The following is a 15,376-nucleotide window of genomic DNA, read 5'->3' as shown; positions in this document are numbered from 1 at the left end:
AATAGTACATTAACAAAAGGAGGATAAAAATTATATGATCAGTTCAAGAAATGCCAAAAAATTAACAAAATTCAGCAATCATTTATGATAAAAACTCAACAAAATGGGATAAAGGGAACATACCTCACATAATAAAGGCCATATATGACAAGCCCAAAGCAAGCACCATATTTAATGAAAACCTTTTCAGCTTTTCTGTATCAGCAACAAGACAAAGTTACACCCTCTCTCCATTTGTATCAAATGTAGTACTAGAAGCCTTAAATATACCAAGTAAGCAAGAGAAAGAAATAAAAGGCATACAACTAGTAAAGGAAGAAGTAAAACTGTCACTATTTTCAGATAACATGATTCTGTATATTGAAAACTCTAAAGACTTCACCAAAAACTATTAGAACTATAAATGAATGCAGTAAATTTTCAGGATACAAAAATCAACATGTAGATTTCAGTTACATTTCTATACCCTAATAACGAATTATCAGAAAAATAAATTTTTAAAAAATCCTATTTACAATGGAATCAAAATACCTAGGAATATTATTAACCAAGAAGATGAAAGATCTGTAACTTTAAACCATAAAACACTGTAAAAGAAATTGAAGAAAACACAAATAAATTGAAAGATACTCTGTGTTCATGGATTGGAAGAATTAGTATTGTTAAAATGTCCATATTACCCAAATAATTTACAAATTCAATATAATCCCTATGACATTTTTCACAGAACTATAAAAAATTATTGTAAAATTTGTATGGAACCACAAAAGACCCCAAGTAGCCAAAACAACTTTAAGAAAGAACAAAGCTAGAGGCATCAGACTTCCTGATTTCAAACTACACTACAGAATAAAACAATCATAACAGTATGGTATTGGGATAAAAACAGACACATAGATAAATGAAATAGAATAGAGCCCCCCCCCCAATAAACCTATGTATGCATAGTCCATTAATTTATGATAAAGGAGAGAAGGATATACAATGGGGAAAGGATAGTGTCTTCAATAAATGCTGTTGGGAAAAAACTGGACAGCCATATGCAAAAGAATAAAACTGGATGATTATCTTATACCATAAAAAATTGACTCAAAATGGGCTAAAGACTTGAATGGCAGTATTTTTCATTTTTGGATCTGACTCCAAAAGCAATGGCAACAAAAGCAAAAATAAATGATTGGGACTACATCAAACCATAGCAAAGGAAATCATCAACAAAATATAGAGGCAACCTTCTGAATGGTAGAAGATATTTGCAAATCATATATCCAACAAGGGACTAATATTAAAAATATATAACAAGTCATACAACTCAATAAACAAGAACAACAATCTGATTAAAAAGCAGGCAGAGAATCTGAGTTGTCAGTTTTCCAAAAAAGAAATACAGGTGGCGATGGCACATGAAAAGGCACATGAAAATGTGCTCAACATCACTAATAACTAAGGAAATGCAAATCAAAACTACGAGATATTATCTCAAACCTGTTAGGAGAGTTATTATCAAAAAGACAAGAAATAACAAGTGTTGGAGAGGATGTGGAGTAAAGGGAACCCTTGTGCACTATTGGTGAGATATAAATAGGTACAGCCACTATGGAAAACAGTATGGAGGTTCCTCAGAAAATTAAAAATAGAACTGCTACATGATCCAATTATTCCAATTATAAGTTTTTATTGAAGTAAGTGAAAACACTAAATCGAAAAGATATCTGCACCCCTATGCTCATTGCAGCATTACTTACAATAGCCAACACATGGAAAAAACCTAAGTGTCCATAATAGATGTATGGATAAAGAAGCTGTGATATATACATATACACAATGAACTACTATTCTGTCATTAAAAACAAATAATCTTGGGGTGGCTGGGTGACTCAGTCAGTTAAGCATCTGACTTCAGCTTAGGTCATGATCTCACGGTTTGTGGGTTCAAGCCCCACATCAGGCTCTGTGCTGACAGCTCAGAGGCTAGAGTCTGCTTCGGATTCTGTGTCTCCCTCTCTCTCTCTGCCCCATCCCAACTTGCACTCTGTCTCTTTCACTCTGAAAAATAAATAAATGTTAAAAAAAAAAAAAAAGAAAGAAAGGAAATCTTTCCAAATGCAACAATATGGATGGACTTTGAGAGTATTATGCTAAGGGAAATAAGTTTAAAAAAAAAGATAAATATTGTATGACTTAAGTTATATGTGGAGTCAAAAAAACAAACAAAATTCATAGATACAGAGGACAGACAGGTGGTCATCAGAAAGAGCAGCTGAGGCAGGCAAGAAGGGCAAAGGGGGTCAATTATGTGGTGACAAATGGTAACTAGACTTATTGTGGTGATCGTCTGTAATGTATGCAAATATCAAATTATTATGTTGTACATCTGAAGCTAATATAATATTGTATACCAATTTTACCTCAATAATAATACTACTAATAACTTAAACTGTGTCAATGGTAACATTGAAAATGCAAACTTATTGAACTGAGCATTCTAAGTAAATTAATTTGTGATTAAAATGTAACAAAGAACTGCTAGCACACTGGACAAGAATATAAGCCTATATAAATCAAGAGGCCTGTGTTTTAGTCACAACTGATTGTGACCACATAGGGCCTTGGAGCCAACAGTTGTTTGTTTGTTGGCTACCAAGTGTCCATCTCTCTTTCTTTGGTACTAGTGCCACAATCTCATCTCATAGAATAACTCCTTCTCCATATATACATCTTAGTAAACAAAACCCCTTAAACTAAGGGGCTAGGAGATGAGCATGTAATCTCTATAAGGCAATTTGGGTCTTTTCTCACATGAGTTTAAACTTGATCAAAATGATGTAAAAAAAAAAAGATGAAAAAAAAATGATGTAAAAAAGTGGGATGGGACTGGTACTTCTAACCAGAGTAATTAAGCAAGAAAAAGATATCAAAATTGGAAAGGAAAAAGCAACACCACCCCTACTTGGATGACATGATTCTTAATATAGAAAATCCCAAGAAATTTTTTAAAAAACCAAAAAATTACTAGAGCTAGTAAAACAAATGTGGCAAAGTTGCAGGATTCCAAGATCAACATATAAATACAGTTATATTTCTATAAACCAGCAATGAAAGGAAATTAAGAAAGAATTCCACTTACAATAGCATCCAAAAAAATAAAATACCCAGGAACAAATTTAACTAAGGAAATGAAACATTTACACACTGAAATCTGTAAAACATTGATGAAAGAAATCTAAAAAGACATAAATAAATGGAAACACATCCCCTGCTCATGGATGGGAAGACTTAATATTAACATGATAGTATTATCTAGAATGATCTACAAATTCTATACAATCCCTATTAAAATTCCAATAGACTTTTTTTCAGGAATGGAAAAAGCGGTCTTCAAGTTCATATTCAATTGAAAGGAATCCTGAATAGCCACAATAAGCTTGAAAAAGTAGAACAAAGTTGGAGGATTTACACTTGCCTATTTCAAAGCTTACTACAAAGCTACAGTAATCAAAACAAGATGGTACTGGCACTAAGGTCAGACACATAAACTATTGGAATAGAACTGACAAATTAAAAATAAACCCTCATATGTATATGGTAAATTGATTTGGGGTAATAGTGAAAACATTATTCAATAGGGAAAGAACAGTCTTTTCAATGTATCAGGCTGGGAAAACTAGATATCAGCATGCAAAAGAAAACAATGAAAGTGGACCTTTACCTCACAGTACATACACAAATTAACACAACCTGGATTAGAGATCCAAATATAGGAGCTAAAACTGTAAATCTTTTAGAAGAAAATATAGGAGTAGTCTTTACAACATTGGATTTGGCAATAATCTCTTGGATTTGACACTAAGAGCACAGACAAAAAAAAGAAACAATAAATTAGAATCTATCAAAATTTTAAACTTTTGTGCCTCAAAGGACACTATCAAAAAAGTGAAGAAAACTCACAGAATGGGAGAAAATATTTGCAAATCATATAGATTATAAGGGTTGGATATCTAGAATGTATAAAGAACAAATGAGCAAAAAAACCCTCAAACAACCCATTTAAAAATTGGGCAAAGGCCTTGAATAGACTTTTCATCAAAGAAGATCTGCAAATGACCACATCACTAGTTATGAGAGAAATGCAAATCAAAACCCAAAATGAGTTATCACTTCACACCCATTAGGATGACTATTATCAAAATAATAGAAAATAACAAGTGTTGGCAAGGATCTGAATATATTAGAACACTTATGCATTGCTTGTGGGAATGTAAAAATACAGCAGATGCTGTGAAAGCAGTTTGGTAGTTCCCCAAAAAGTTAAACACACAATTACCATATGATCCAGCAATTCTACTTCTAGGTACATACCCAAATAAATTAAAAGCAAGGACTTAAACATATACTTGTACACCAATGTTCATAACAGCATTATTGACAATAGCCAAAAAGCTGTAAACAACTCAACGTCCATCAACAGAAGAACAAACCGAATATGGTGTACACATGTAATGAAATATTATTCAGCCTTAAAAAAAGAATGAGACTCTGATACAGACTACAACATGAATGAATCTTGAAAACATTATGCTAAGTAAAATAAGCCAGACCAAAAAAGAACAAATATTGTATGATTCACTTATCTGAGGTACTTAGAATAGACAAAGTTATAGACAGTAGAACAGAGGTTACCAAGAACAGCAGGGTGGGAAGAATGGGGAATTGTTTAATAGATACTGAATTCCTGTCAGGGATGTTGAAACGTTATCAAAATAGTGGTAATGGTTTCACAGTATTAGGAATGCCTTGAGTGCTACTGATTTGCACATCTGAAAATGGTTAATATGATAAATTTTATATCATATATATATTAGAACAATTTTAAAAATCCACAACCGGNCTCTCTCTCTCTCCTAGAAATAAATTTTTAAAAAAATTAAAAAAATAAAAATAAAAATCCACAACCAGGAAAAAAATTAGTAATGACCAGCCCACATCTTTAATTTATCAGAGTCTACTTTCAGGTGACAGTAGACAATTTAACACATAGTATAAGGACTTTATAATAACATACCTTTGTTTCTTCCTTCCCTACTCAGACTTTGCTCTTTTGTTGTCATACATTATACTTTTACATATATTACACTTTTACATATATTTTACATATATTATAAATCCCACACCATATTGTTATTATTTTTATTCAAATATTTGAATAAATTTAATAATTTTAAACAATCTTTCATATTTACCCATTTACTTGCCATATCTAACACTCTTCCTTCCTTAGCATGGATTCAAATTTCCACCTGGTGTCATTTTCCTTCTGCCTAAGGATTTTATCATTTCCTATAGTACAATCTGCTCCTGATGAATTCCTTCAGGCTCTTGTCTGTGTTAAAAGTCTTCATTTTGTCTTCATTGTTGAAATATATTTTTACTGGGTATGGAATTCTGGGCTTCACAGGTTATTTTTCTTGTCGTACTCTAAGTTTCTTGAGCTTATGTTTGTTGAACTACTTAGATCTATGGGTTTGTGGTGTTCATCAAGTTTAGAAAGCATTTCAGCTATAATTTCATAAAGTACTTTTCAGTTCTTTACCCATCTCCTTCCAGAACCTCAATAACATTTATAATAGGCTACCTCCTGCAACTCCATGATATTCTTATTATCTTTTTAATTCTTTGCCTTCTTTTGTTTTGTTTGGGTAGTTTCCACTACTCTGTCTTCAGTTTCACTGATTTTTATTATACCATCCATGTACCCACTTAACGTTTTTAATGTCTAAAATACAGTATGTCTGGAGCACCTGGGTGGCTCAGTCAGCTGAGCACCAAATTCAGCTCAGGTCATGATCTCATGGTTCATGGGTTTGAGCCCCCGCTGAGGCTCTCTGCTGACAGCTCAGAGCCTGGAGCCTGCTTCAGATTCTGTCTCTCTTTCTGCCTCTTCCTGGCTCATGCTCTGTCTCTCTCTCACTCAAAAGTAAAATAAAAAATAAATAAAAATAAAATAAAATGAAATACAGTGATGTCTTTGTTCCAAATCCTAACAACAGTGTCAGTTTTAGGTCAGTTCTAATTGGCTGATTCTTCTCATTATGCTTTTTTTTTTTTCGCATGTTCCGTAATTTCTTATTAAATGCAAGACATTGTGTGCCTTGATCAACATCTCATTCAGGTAAACTGAAAGTCTGATTAAAAGAAGGGAATTGTTAAAAAAAAAAAAAAGACCCAAAATAGTATGACTTGAGCCCAGCCAAGTTACTAAACCCAGGCAGTTTCAACCTCCTCCACAAATATAAATTATAACCTGTTGATAAGGAATTTTCTGATCAGTATCAATGAGGTAATTTATTACATGGGTCCTTTCTGCCTGCCAAAAGAAAGTTGAGTTAATCTGCCTGATGAGACTCCTTGCTCTTACCCTTCAGGGAAAGTGACTTGGCCTGGAACAATCCTTTCTTTTCCTTTGCTTATAACTTTCTTGCCCCACTCTCCTATTAAAACCCTTCCATTTTGTATAACTCCTCCCTCCCCTCTACTTGCTAGATGGGATGCCGCCCATTCATGAATCATTTAATAAAGCCAATTAGATGATAAATAAATAAATAAGTGCCAGATACTATAAGTTTTATCCTTATTTGGTACTAGTCAGTTGTGTATTCTCATGAATATCCTCAGGCTTTGTTCTGAGATGCAGTAAAGTTCCCAGGTATTGCCTTTATGATTTATTGGGTGGGGTCAGAGAAAGACTGAATGTAGGGATCATGTTTCCCCACCTCTGAGGCAAGACCCTTCTGAGTACTTTGCCCAATGCCGCATGAATTATGAAATTTTCCAGTCTGGCTGGTGACAACAGGTAGTGTTTCTAGCCTTCTGTGGACACTGTGTACTGTTTGTTCCTCTCGTATTGGGTGTTCCTTCCTCCAGCCATGGGTAATTTCCTTACATATATGCTCTGATCTGTACTTTGATAAATCCTCAAGGGCAGCCTGTATAAATCTCCAGAATTATCATGGTATGCAGCTTTCCCCTCTACAGCACACTAGTTGCTAACTCTTGTGGCCTTGGTTTCCCCAGACTCTCTCAGCTCCATCTCCTCAACAAAGGGAGTCCACTGGGCTCCTCCTGAGTCCCCCTCTCTAAGCTATGGCATGGAAACTTACTCAAGACAGTAGGCTAAGCAGGTGCAGGGGTCATATAGTTTCCTGTATCTCAGGTATCACTGGGTTTTGTTGTCTGATGTCTCATATCTTCAAAATCGTGGCTTCATATTATTGGTGGGGAAAGAAGGTACTCTGATTTCTGTTACTCCATAAGAAAATAATTGCTAGATTTGTTTTATAGTATCAATAGGAGAAATAAAAAGAACTGTATGAAGACATCAACACTGTATTTATCTTAAGAAAATATTTAGGAGCGCCTGAGTGGCTCAGCCAGTTAAGCATCCAACTTCGGCTCAGATCATGATCCTGCAGTTTGTGAGTTCAAGCGCCCCATTGGGCTCTCTGCTGTCAGCACAGAGCCTGCCTCAGATCCTGTCTCCTTTCTCTCTGCCCCTTCCTCCCTTCATGTGTGCATGCTCTCTCCATTTCTTTCAGAAATAAATATTTTAGAAAAGTATTTAGTGTCTCTACAGGCTGATACACCTGAATCAGGTACTCTCATTAAAAGTTTAGATATCCAGAAGCAGAAATTCAGTATAAGTCTGCGTCAACATGGTGCTTCATCTAAGTCTAGCTCCATTCCATTGATTTAAGATAACAGTGTTCAGAGAAAAGAACCTATAATTTTGAGTTAGAATATAAACTTGATCCTTGTATGAATTTTAATGAGCTTCAAATATTAACAAAAGCCTTTGGAAAAGGAATTGCTATATACCACAACCTGCAATATGAAACAACACATCTCAGTTTTTGACACTTAAGAGAATATGCCCAAACTTGCAAGAAGCCTCCTGCCTTCAAAGTTTATGCCTTGACTGTTTTCCTCACCTGGTATAGAAAAACCACATTGTGATTTCTACTTCAAAACACAGAACAGATTATCTTTTTGTTTGCTAATAAAAAATAGGAAAGTATTACCAAGAAAACTCACATGTTTTTTGGTAGAGTGAGTAGCTCTGTAATCTCAAGCTTTGGTTCGCAGAATTTTTTCCACAACTATAAGATGAGAAGTGCCATGAATGACAAGCCAATATTACCAAAAAGCCAGGAGGACAGAAAGTGTAAAGGAAAGGGAAGGAAAAAAGCACCAAGTCATATGCTAACATCAATATGCTTACACTTCAGTTATGCTTCACATGACTACATTGAGGACATTTGCCCTTGTGATTCGATGCTATTTGCCACATGCATGCACACACCGCAAGATTCATTCTCCCACTTTATCTGTTCTGTGTCCTGGAAGACTGACTTCAGACTGCATCTCACAAGTTCACTTGCCTTCTGGCTTCCTGGTTTGGATTCATCCAAAGGACATCACGAGCAGGAGATCAGAGGTTAGGAAGGTGGAGAGGTCAGGGAATTGTTCCTCTGTCCCAGACTTCAGCTCAGTTCTGACAGCTGTGACTCTTTACAACTGCTGCTTCTAGCTTCTATTGGGAGACCCCTTTTCTAAATCTCCATTTCTCACTCAGGGTGCAATAGCAGCATCCTATTCCACTTTACCTTTCAGCCCCAGGGAGGATAAGGGCATGGCATCCCTCTGTTATGAGGCACTGGGTGCCTCAGCATCCCTTGTCAGTTCCTTAACCCTGCCCTCATCTCCCAGTGGTCCCTTCGTTAAAGTCTCTTCCAAATCCCAGTTGAGTGTGCCATCTGTTTCCTCTTAACAGATACCTTCTCCTTCTCTATTGTATCAACTGGCGTGTCTAAAGACAAACAAGTACAAGAAATATTAGGAAACTTCCACTTGCTGAAAAGTTCACTTGATTAGAGAACAATGTTAATGAGGCTGAAATTAGTGTCTGACTGTGCTCCAGGACCACAGGCTATATCCCTGACCAGCCATTTTACACACCATCAGTTACAAGGAGGACAATGCCGAAAAAGATACATGACTCTGTGCCAATCCCTCAATGCTTCTAGGAACGTAATTCAAAAACTAGCTGTTCATTGAGATAGCTTCAAAATCATCTTTGTTCTGCAAAGATAGCTTTGGTAATGTGGTTCTAATGTAAATTTTATATAGATTATTTTAAATAATAAAGCCACGCCTGTCAATATTTTTGTCAAGAAAACACTTTCATTTGCTTACTAATCTGTAGCTAATTCATAATAACATAGGTGAAAAGTCAAGCTTATCAAAATATGCCTCATATTGGTAATGGGATTCAGGGTTTATATGGATATATATTTAGCTCATTTCTTTAAATTTTTTCAGCTATTGTGACTAAACAAATGAAACTACACAACCACTGTTTAAAGAATAAATAGCTAAAATATTATTTGAAGAATTTTCTCATTATCATTATTGTGTAAATGACAAATTTTTCATCTATATACGTATTTCCTCTGAACAAAACACTTCTCAGTACAGTTGCCTTGTGAAACCATGTTGTACTTAGTTTACATTGTAAATGTACTATAATATTAATATTGCTGTGCTGCGCTTACTTCCATGGTGTTAATTTTATATGATTTGAATACATGGAAGGAAGGAGACATTTTGTTCCCTTTTCAGAAACCAGTTTCTGACACTCTCTACTACCAGCAAGAAAGAAGTACTATTCTACTAAAATTAAACCTATGACTTTAGGTAAAATGTGCTGGCATACGAGAGCAAAATATAATTTTATCATTAAAAATGGTGTAATGTGAATATCACCCATAAGATACGGACATTTTTATACGTAGTATTTATTCTTGTAATCACTTTCATAAAACGCAATCTGAGTTTTATTTTTAACAAAACCTTTTGAGTCATTTTGATAAGGTCAACAGAAAGCACAATCTCTTAACATTAGGTGATCAACTTTTTGACAATAGCAGGGCCAGCATAGCTAATGGAATAATAGCCTGCAGGGTCCAGCTAAATATGATATACGAACGTAATCAACCTCCGTGATGACTATTCAGAAGTAATCCCTTTAGCTTTGAACTGCAACATATATTTCAACAAGGCAAACACCACATGAAGAAATTCTCTGCAGACCACACTGATACAATACAGCCTTCATATCCTGCTCTATGTGCTTGCCGCTTATAGTGCGTTTTAAATTTAAGGTAATGACTACTGTATATTCATGTGAGCATACAACAATACTTTTGATTTGTTGTGGAAAGGTTGAATCCATTACCAGGGGTCTAGTCTATAAACCCTGACACAACCTTTATGTACGAGTTATTTTTTACCCTTTTCTAGAATAAGGCCACTAAAAATGCTTTGCATGCCAAAATTATAAAAACTCATTTACCTTCTCATTCACAAATCCACCAGTGTCTCCTCCATTTTAATTCACACTCCTCTACCGATAACATTTTTTAAATCTCATTTACATATAGTACTGTATTTTGTGAAAATTGCAGACCATTGATTTCAAGTTAAAGGATGTGATGGTAGGTTGATTGCAAGTCAGCATTTGCGGACTTATTCTGTTGCTCTTTGGTGTAGTGTAGGCTAAGTGGAGGTATAAGTAAGATCATTTTGTTGCTTACTTTAGGGAATCTACCATTTGAGAGTTTACTATTAGCAACAGAAAAGTGTCTGTTTCTACTGAAATGGCAGGCAGTGTAAGCAAATATCATACTCTCAACTTTGCATTGGTTCTGGTCTCCTTGTGGGAGTGGTATTGGTCCTTCTTTTCCAGCTTCCTTTTAAGGCTTACAGAACAAACACCACAAATCACATTCCAAGTCAAACCCACAGCACAAAACCTAGGTTAGGAATCAAAATGAGTGTTTTTGCAACAGTGTAACCAAGAACAAACAATCCTGTGGTGTTCACCTTACTGCAAATGAATAGAAGTCTCAGAATCTGAAGAGTTCAGGTCTTCCCCTATATAAATTAATCATTGCTAAGGATTCCTAGCTCAGAAAGAGTGTGAATGTCTTTTATATAAACTTGCAACTGTGGCCTAAGTGGAGTAAAAGAATAGCTACAGATATAACTATTCTTCTCAGAGAATCTACTTGGGAAATATTCCCACTACAAGTCATCTTTCTTCCACATCTGGGGAATGAATGCTAAATAATTATTTGAGGCAAATCAGGCATAATTTTAAACTTGAAAAGTCCAGGGAAGATTCCCCCAGCTTAAGAGATGTTACATCCTGCCAAACCAAAGGGAATGCTGAGTTTAAGACATTAGATGTATAAAATAGGTATTAAGAGGTTAAGATGTTCTATATAATGTGATGCAATGAAAAATATTAAACTGAGAAGCCCAACGTAGTCCCTTACCTAAAAGAATGATAAAAACATATTAGTTGAGGTAAAGGCTAAGCTCCTATTACAAAGAGTCCCCAATATACAAATTTGTTTCCTCCTTAATCCTGAAGTGAGCAGTCTACATTTACAAGGTAACTCCACAGGCAGTTAGGAGACCATGATCTTCCATTTTATTGCTTCACCATCACCTAAGGCAGGGTTTCTCAATCTTGCATTATTGAAATTTTGAGCTAGATGATTTTTTTGTTGCTTAGGGGGCTGGAGTATGGCTGTCATGGTCATTGTAGGATATTTAGAAGCATCCCTGGCCTCTATCTACTGAATGCCAGTAGCACTTCCACCTACAAGTTGTGATGACCAAAAATGTGCCCAGACATTTTCAAAAGCCACCTGTGGGGCAAAAATCACTGCCAGCTGAGATCCACTGGCTTAGGGTATTGTCACATCTACATGTTAGAAACTGAATCATAGGGTAATGGCTCTATGTCCAAACTGGTGGAAAAGGAAAATTTTAAGGAGGGATAAATGCTCACTGTCTAACACTCAGACCCAGAAGCAGTATGTCTCACTTTGTTTATATTCGCTGGTGAGAATTTAGTCATGTGGCTTCAGCTAACTATGTATTTGCTCATGAAGAAGATCTTATAGCCCAAAAAATCCAAGCAACCAACCAAACACAAAACCCTGATAAGTGAGAAGCAGAAGGAATTACTGTAGCCATGTCTGATGTGGACAAGAACTGATGAGGTCTAATGAAGATGGAGAGGGGTTATAGCCTTTGATGGGAGCATAGTAGGTAAGATAGAGCATGTAGAACAAAAACAGGTAGGTAAGGAACTGTTAACACAGAGCTTGTGGACATTTTTTTCTATGCTTTTTTTATTTCCTCCATGAAACCAGAAAATAAAATCATCAACTGAAAACAATGTTCCATGTGCAGTGTTAGAGGTTTGAGAAAATAGAAAAAAGAGCTAAACAGTCATCTAGGAGAGTAGAAGAATGAATATGGACCAAGAATGTTTAATAGGATGGCCTGAAAGCATTAAAAGTCCACTTAATTTCTGTGGCTATGAATTTAAAGTGGGGCCTGGTTGTACATTTTTTTCCAGCTGCACTGAGGTAGATAGTACAAGAGAGGAATGGGGAGACAGTTGGGTTTATCTAGGGTTATAGTTTTGTCAAGTGAGTATGACAGAGTGGGAAAAGGGTAATGAGGTCAGGCTATATGCAAGGGGGAGAATGACCATAGAGTTTAAGTTAAATAAAGAAGGGAAAGAAGGCGTCAAAATGGAAATGAACAATGAAAATGTGGCAACATTGGAGGTCCCAGGGAAGTAGAAGAATTGCTGGTGTTGCAGTACTAGAAGGAGTGATCTAGAAGGATAAAGCTGGAAGTCAAGTAGTTGAATGCTGGCTTCTAAATTTGTAGGGGCTCGAAGTTACTACTAATGGCAAGGTCTGAGTATGTTCACGGGAATCAATGACTGCCGTAGGGTGTGGGATGAGGTCTAGAAGGACAGAGCTCAAGGAATGGAGGAACAAGGTAAAGAATCTTCTACATGTACATTTAAATTGCTAAATTAAGAAAGTGGTATCAATGTAACAATAAACCACTGATCAAATCAACTAAAAATAATCCCAGTTGTGGGGAGATCACAACAATAGTTAGTTGTATAAGCAGATGACTGAGTTTTAGGAAGGGAAGGAAGGAAGGTGAGTGTCCTGAAAGAGAACAATAAGGTAGAAGAATGACATCTATCGAACTCCAGGTCCAATGGTAGCCACGCTGACAAAAAGAAAAACAAAAAAGGCTGCTGGGCTGTCAGTGTCCTTTGAGGGCAATCATGTTTCTGTTAGAGCAAGAAATTAAAGGGAATTTCAGAAAATGGAATGAGGTAAGATTTCAGGAGCTGTGGTAGGAGATGGGGACAAAATAAGAAATGTACCGAGCCTTATTGAAAATAGAATACAGGAAATGAAAGGGCACCTGGAGACTGAGGCCTATGATAAGCAAGATTAAAGGACATATTATTGGATTAGACCCAGTGGATTCAACTCAAAAGTCAAAGGGCAAATATGAAAGTTAAATAAAAAATTAACATGCCTATTAATATGTATACACTTCCCATACCTGATTTAATTATTTGGATACTGTATATTGCTCTCTCAATTGATTTTCCTTCTGAGTATTGTTCTAACAAATCATTTTATCCCCCAGAAGGTGGCTCTTCCAGTGGCCATTTCTTATATCAAAGAATTCTGTGGGTTAGGAGTTCAAACATGGTTTGGCTAGACATGAGTTGAGGTCACTCAACGGTGGTACTCAGCTGACAGATGGGCTAGTTTGAAGGAGCCAAGACAGCTTCCCTCACAGACTGGAGCCTTAGAGGGATGGCTGGAAGTTTGGACTCAGCTGGAACGGTCAACTGAAGCATCTTCTATGTGGCCTCTCCAGGATGGCAGGATCGTAGGGCTTATTAGATAGCGACTGGCTTCCTCCAAACCAAGCACCCTAAGCAAACCAGGAGGAAGCTGCACAACCTTTTTTGACCTCAGAAATCATGTAGTCACTGTCTCTAATGATTCTCTAATTCTAATGATTACAAAAGGATCCTAAGCCTAGCCCAATTTCATGAGAAGGTGAATTAGATTCTACCTCTTATGACCTCAGAAATCATGTAGCCACTGTCTCTAATCATTCTCTAATTCTAATGATTACAAAAGGATCCTAAGCCTAGCCCAATTTCATGAGAGGGTGAATTAGATTCTACCTCTTATGGGGTAGTGGCAAGGTCATACTGTTGAGAAGCATGTAAAGTGGGAGATATTGTGGCCATCTTTGGTGAATATAATCTGCCCTGGTGACACAAGTAATACATACACTTTGATCATACAAGTGATCAGGGTAGGTATTTCTGAAAAAGGATTCCCAGGTTCAAGCTCTATATAACTGTAAATTGTATTTGTGGTAAACCATTAAATTTATACATCTCTTTTCCTGTAGGAGGATCTAGAGAATCCACAATGGGAAGTTTCAATCCAATCCCAGAGAATTTGGAAGAACTCAATGGGTAAGATAAACCAAGTAAAAAGTTTCTATTGCATATACATTAGGCAAAATATTAAGTATAAACTGATTCTCTAAACATAAGAAGAATAATTTCATCTAGTACTTGGTAATACTGAAACACTGTCTAAAAAAATCACAGATTTGCTTTTAAATATTACATAAGATTAAGTGTTTTTCATCTTTTAAGCTATGCCAGAAAATTACAGAAAACAAAATATCTTTTAAGCAAATGTCTTTTACTTTCTGCCTCTATATAAAATTAAATTTTGTGATTTATGTATTTCAGATTTCCAGATAATCAAAAAAATGAGACTTAAACCAGCTTTTGACTCAGCAACAAAGCAAGAAGAAATTTATCATGTCACCTTAGTCTTTGATAACTGTCATGGGAATATGTTACAAATAATACAGATAAAGCTATAATAAAACTATGACTATGTTTAGATTGGATTTTGTATTACAGTGTACTACTACAAATTTAATCTAAAATTCATAAAAATAAAAAATGTATCTCAAATGCTTAGAAACATCAATAATTATTAATAAAATAAACTATAAAATGTTCCTCTTATCCACTATTCCACAAGAAGAGCTGTAATTGTAGAATCAAATTTGGTTGTGTCTAATGAGAAAATAATTTTTTTTTTTAAGAAAGAGAGAGAGTGTGCGAGTGGGGGAGAGGGGCACGGGGAGACACACACAGAGAAAGAGAGAGAGAGAGAGAGAGAGAGAGAGAATCTCAACCAGGCCTCCTTCCACACTCAGTGCAGACCCCAACAAAGGGGTCCATCTCATGACCCTGGGATCATGACCTGAGCTGCAATCAAGAGTCAGATGTTCAACAGAATGAATCACCCAGGTACCCAGAGAAAATCATTTTAAACTTAAGGAAATCTATACTGAATTACCGTGGGAAAATATTTAT

General features: G+C 35.9%; 1 protein-coding gene across 4 annotated transcripts in view; it reads left to right on the top strand.

Annotated features, from left to right (window-relative positions):
• The window catches only part of TTC29 (tetratricopeptide repeat domain 29), a 402,902-nt gene extending 388,008 nt beyond the window's left edge, over window positions 1-14,894 (top strand). For all 4 annotated transcript variants that reach the window (XM_077770635.1, XM_077770617.1, XM_077770624.1 and 1 more), the window contains 2 exons: window positions 14,386-14,452; window positions 14,738-14,894. In XM_077770635.1, coding sequence (XP_077626761.1) covers window positions 14,386-14,452; window positions 14,738-14,768 — 98 coding nt within the window. In that variant the 3' untranslated portion in view covers window positions 14,769-14,894. The remainder of the gene's footprint in view (window positions 1-14,385; window positions 14,453-14,737) is intronic.
• Window positions 14,895-15,376: the final 482 nt, after the last annotated feature.

The sequence above is a fragment of the Crocuta crocuta genome, unplaced genomic scaffold (assembly GCF_008692635.1).
Source record: "Crocuta crocuta isolate KB4526 unplaced genomic scaffold, BGI_CrCroc_1.0 scaffold345, whole genome shotgun sequence".
NCBI classification, from domain to species: Eukaryota; Metazoa; Chordata; class Mammalia; order Carnivora; family Hyaenidae; genus Crocuta; species Crocuta crocuta.
This window is presented reverse-complemented; position numbering and strand designations above follow the sequence as displayed.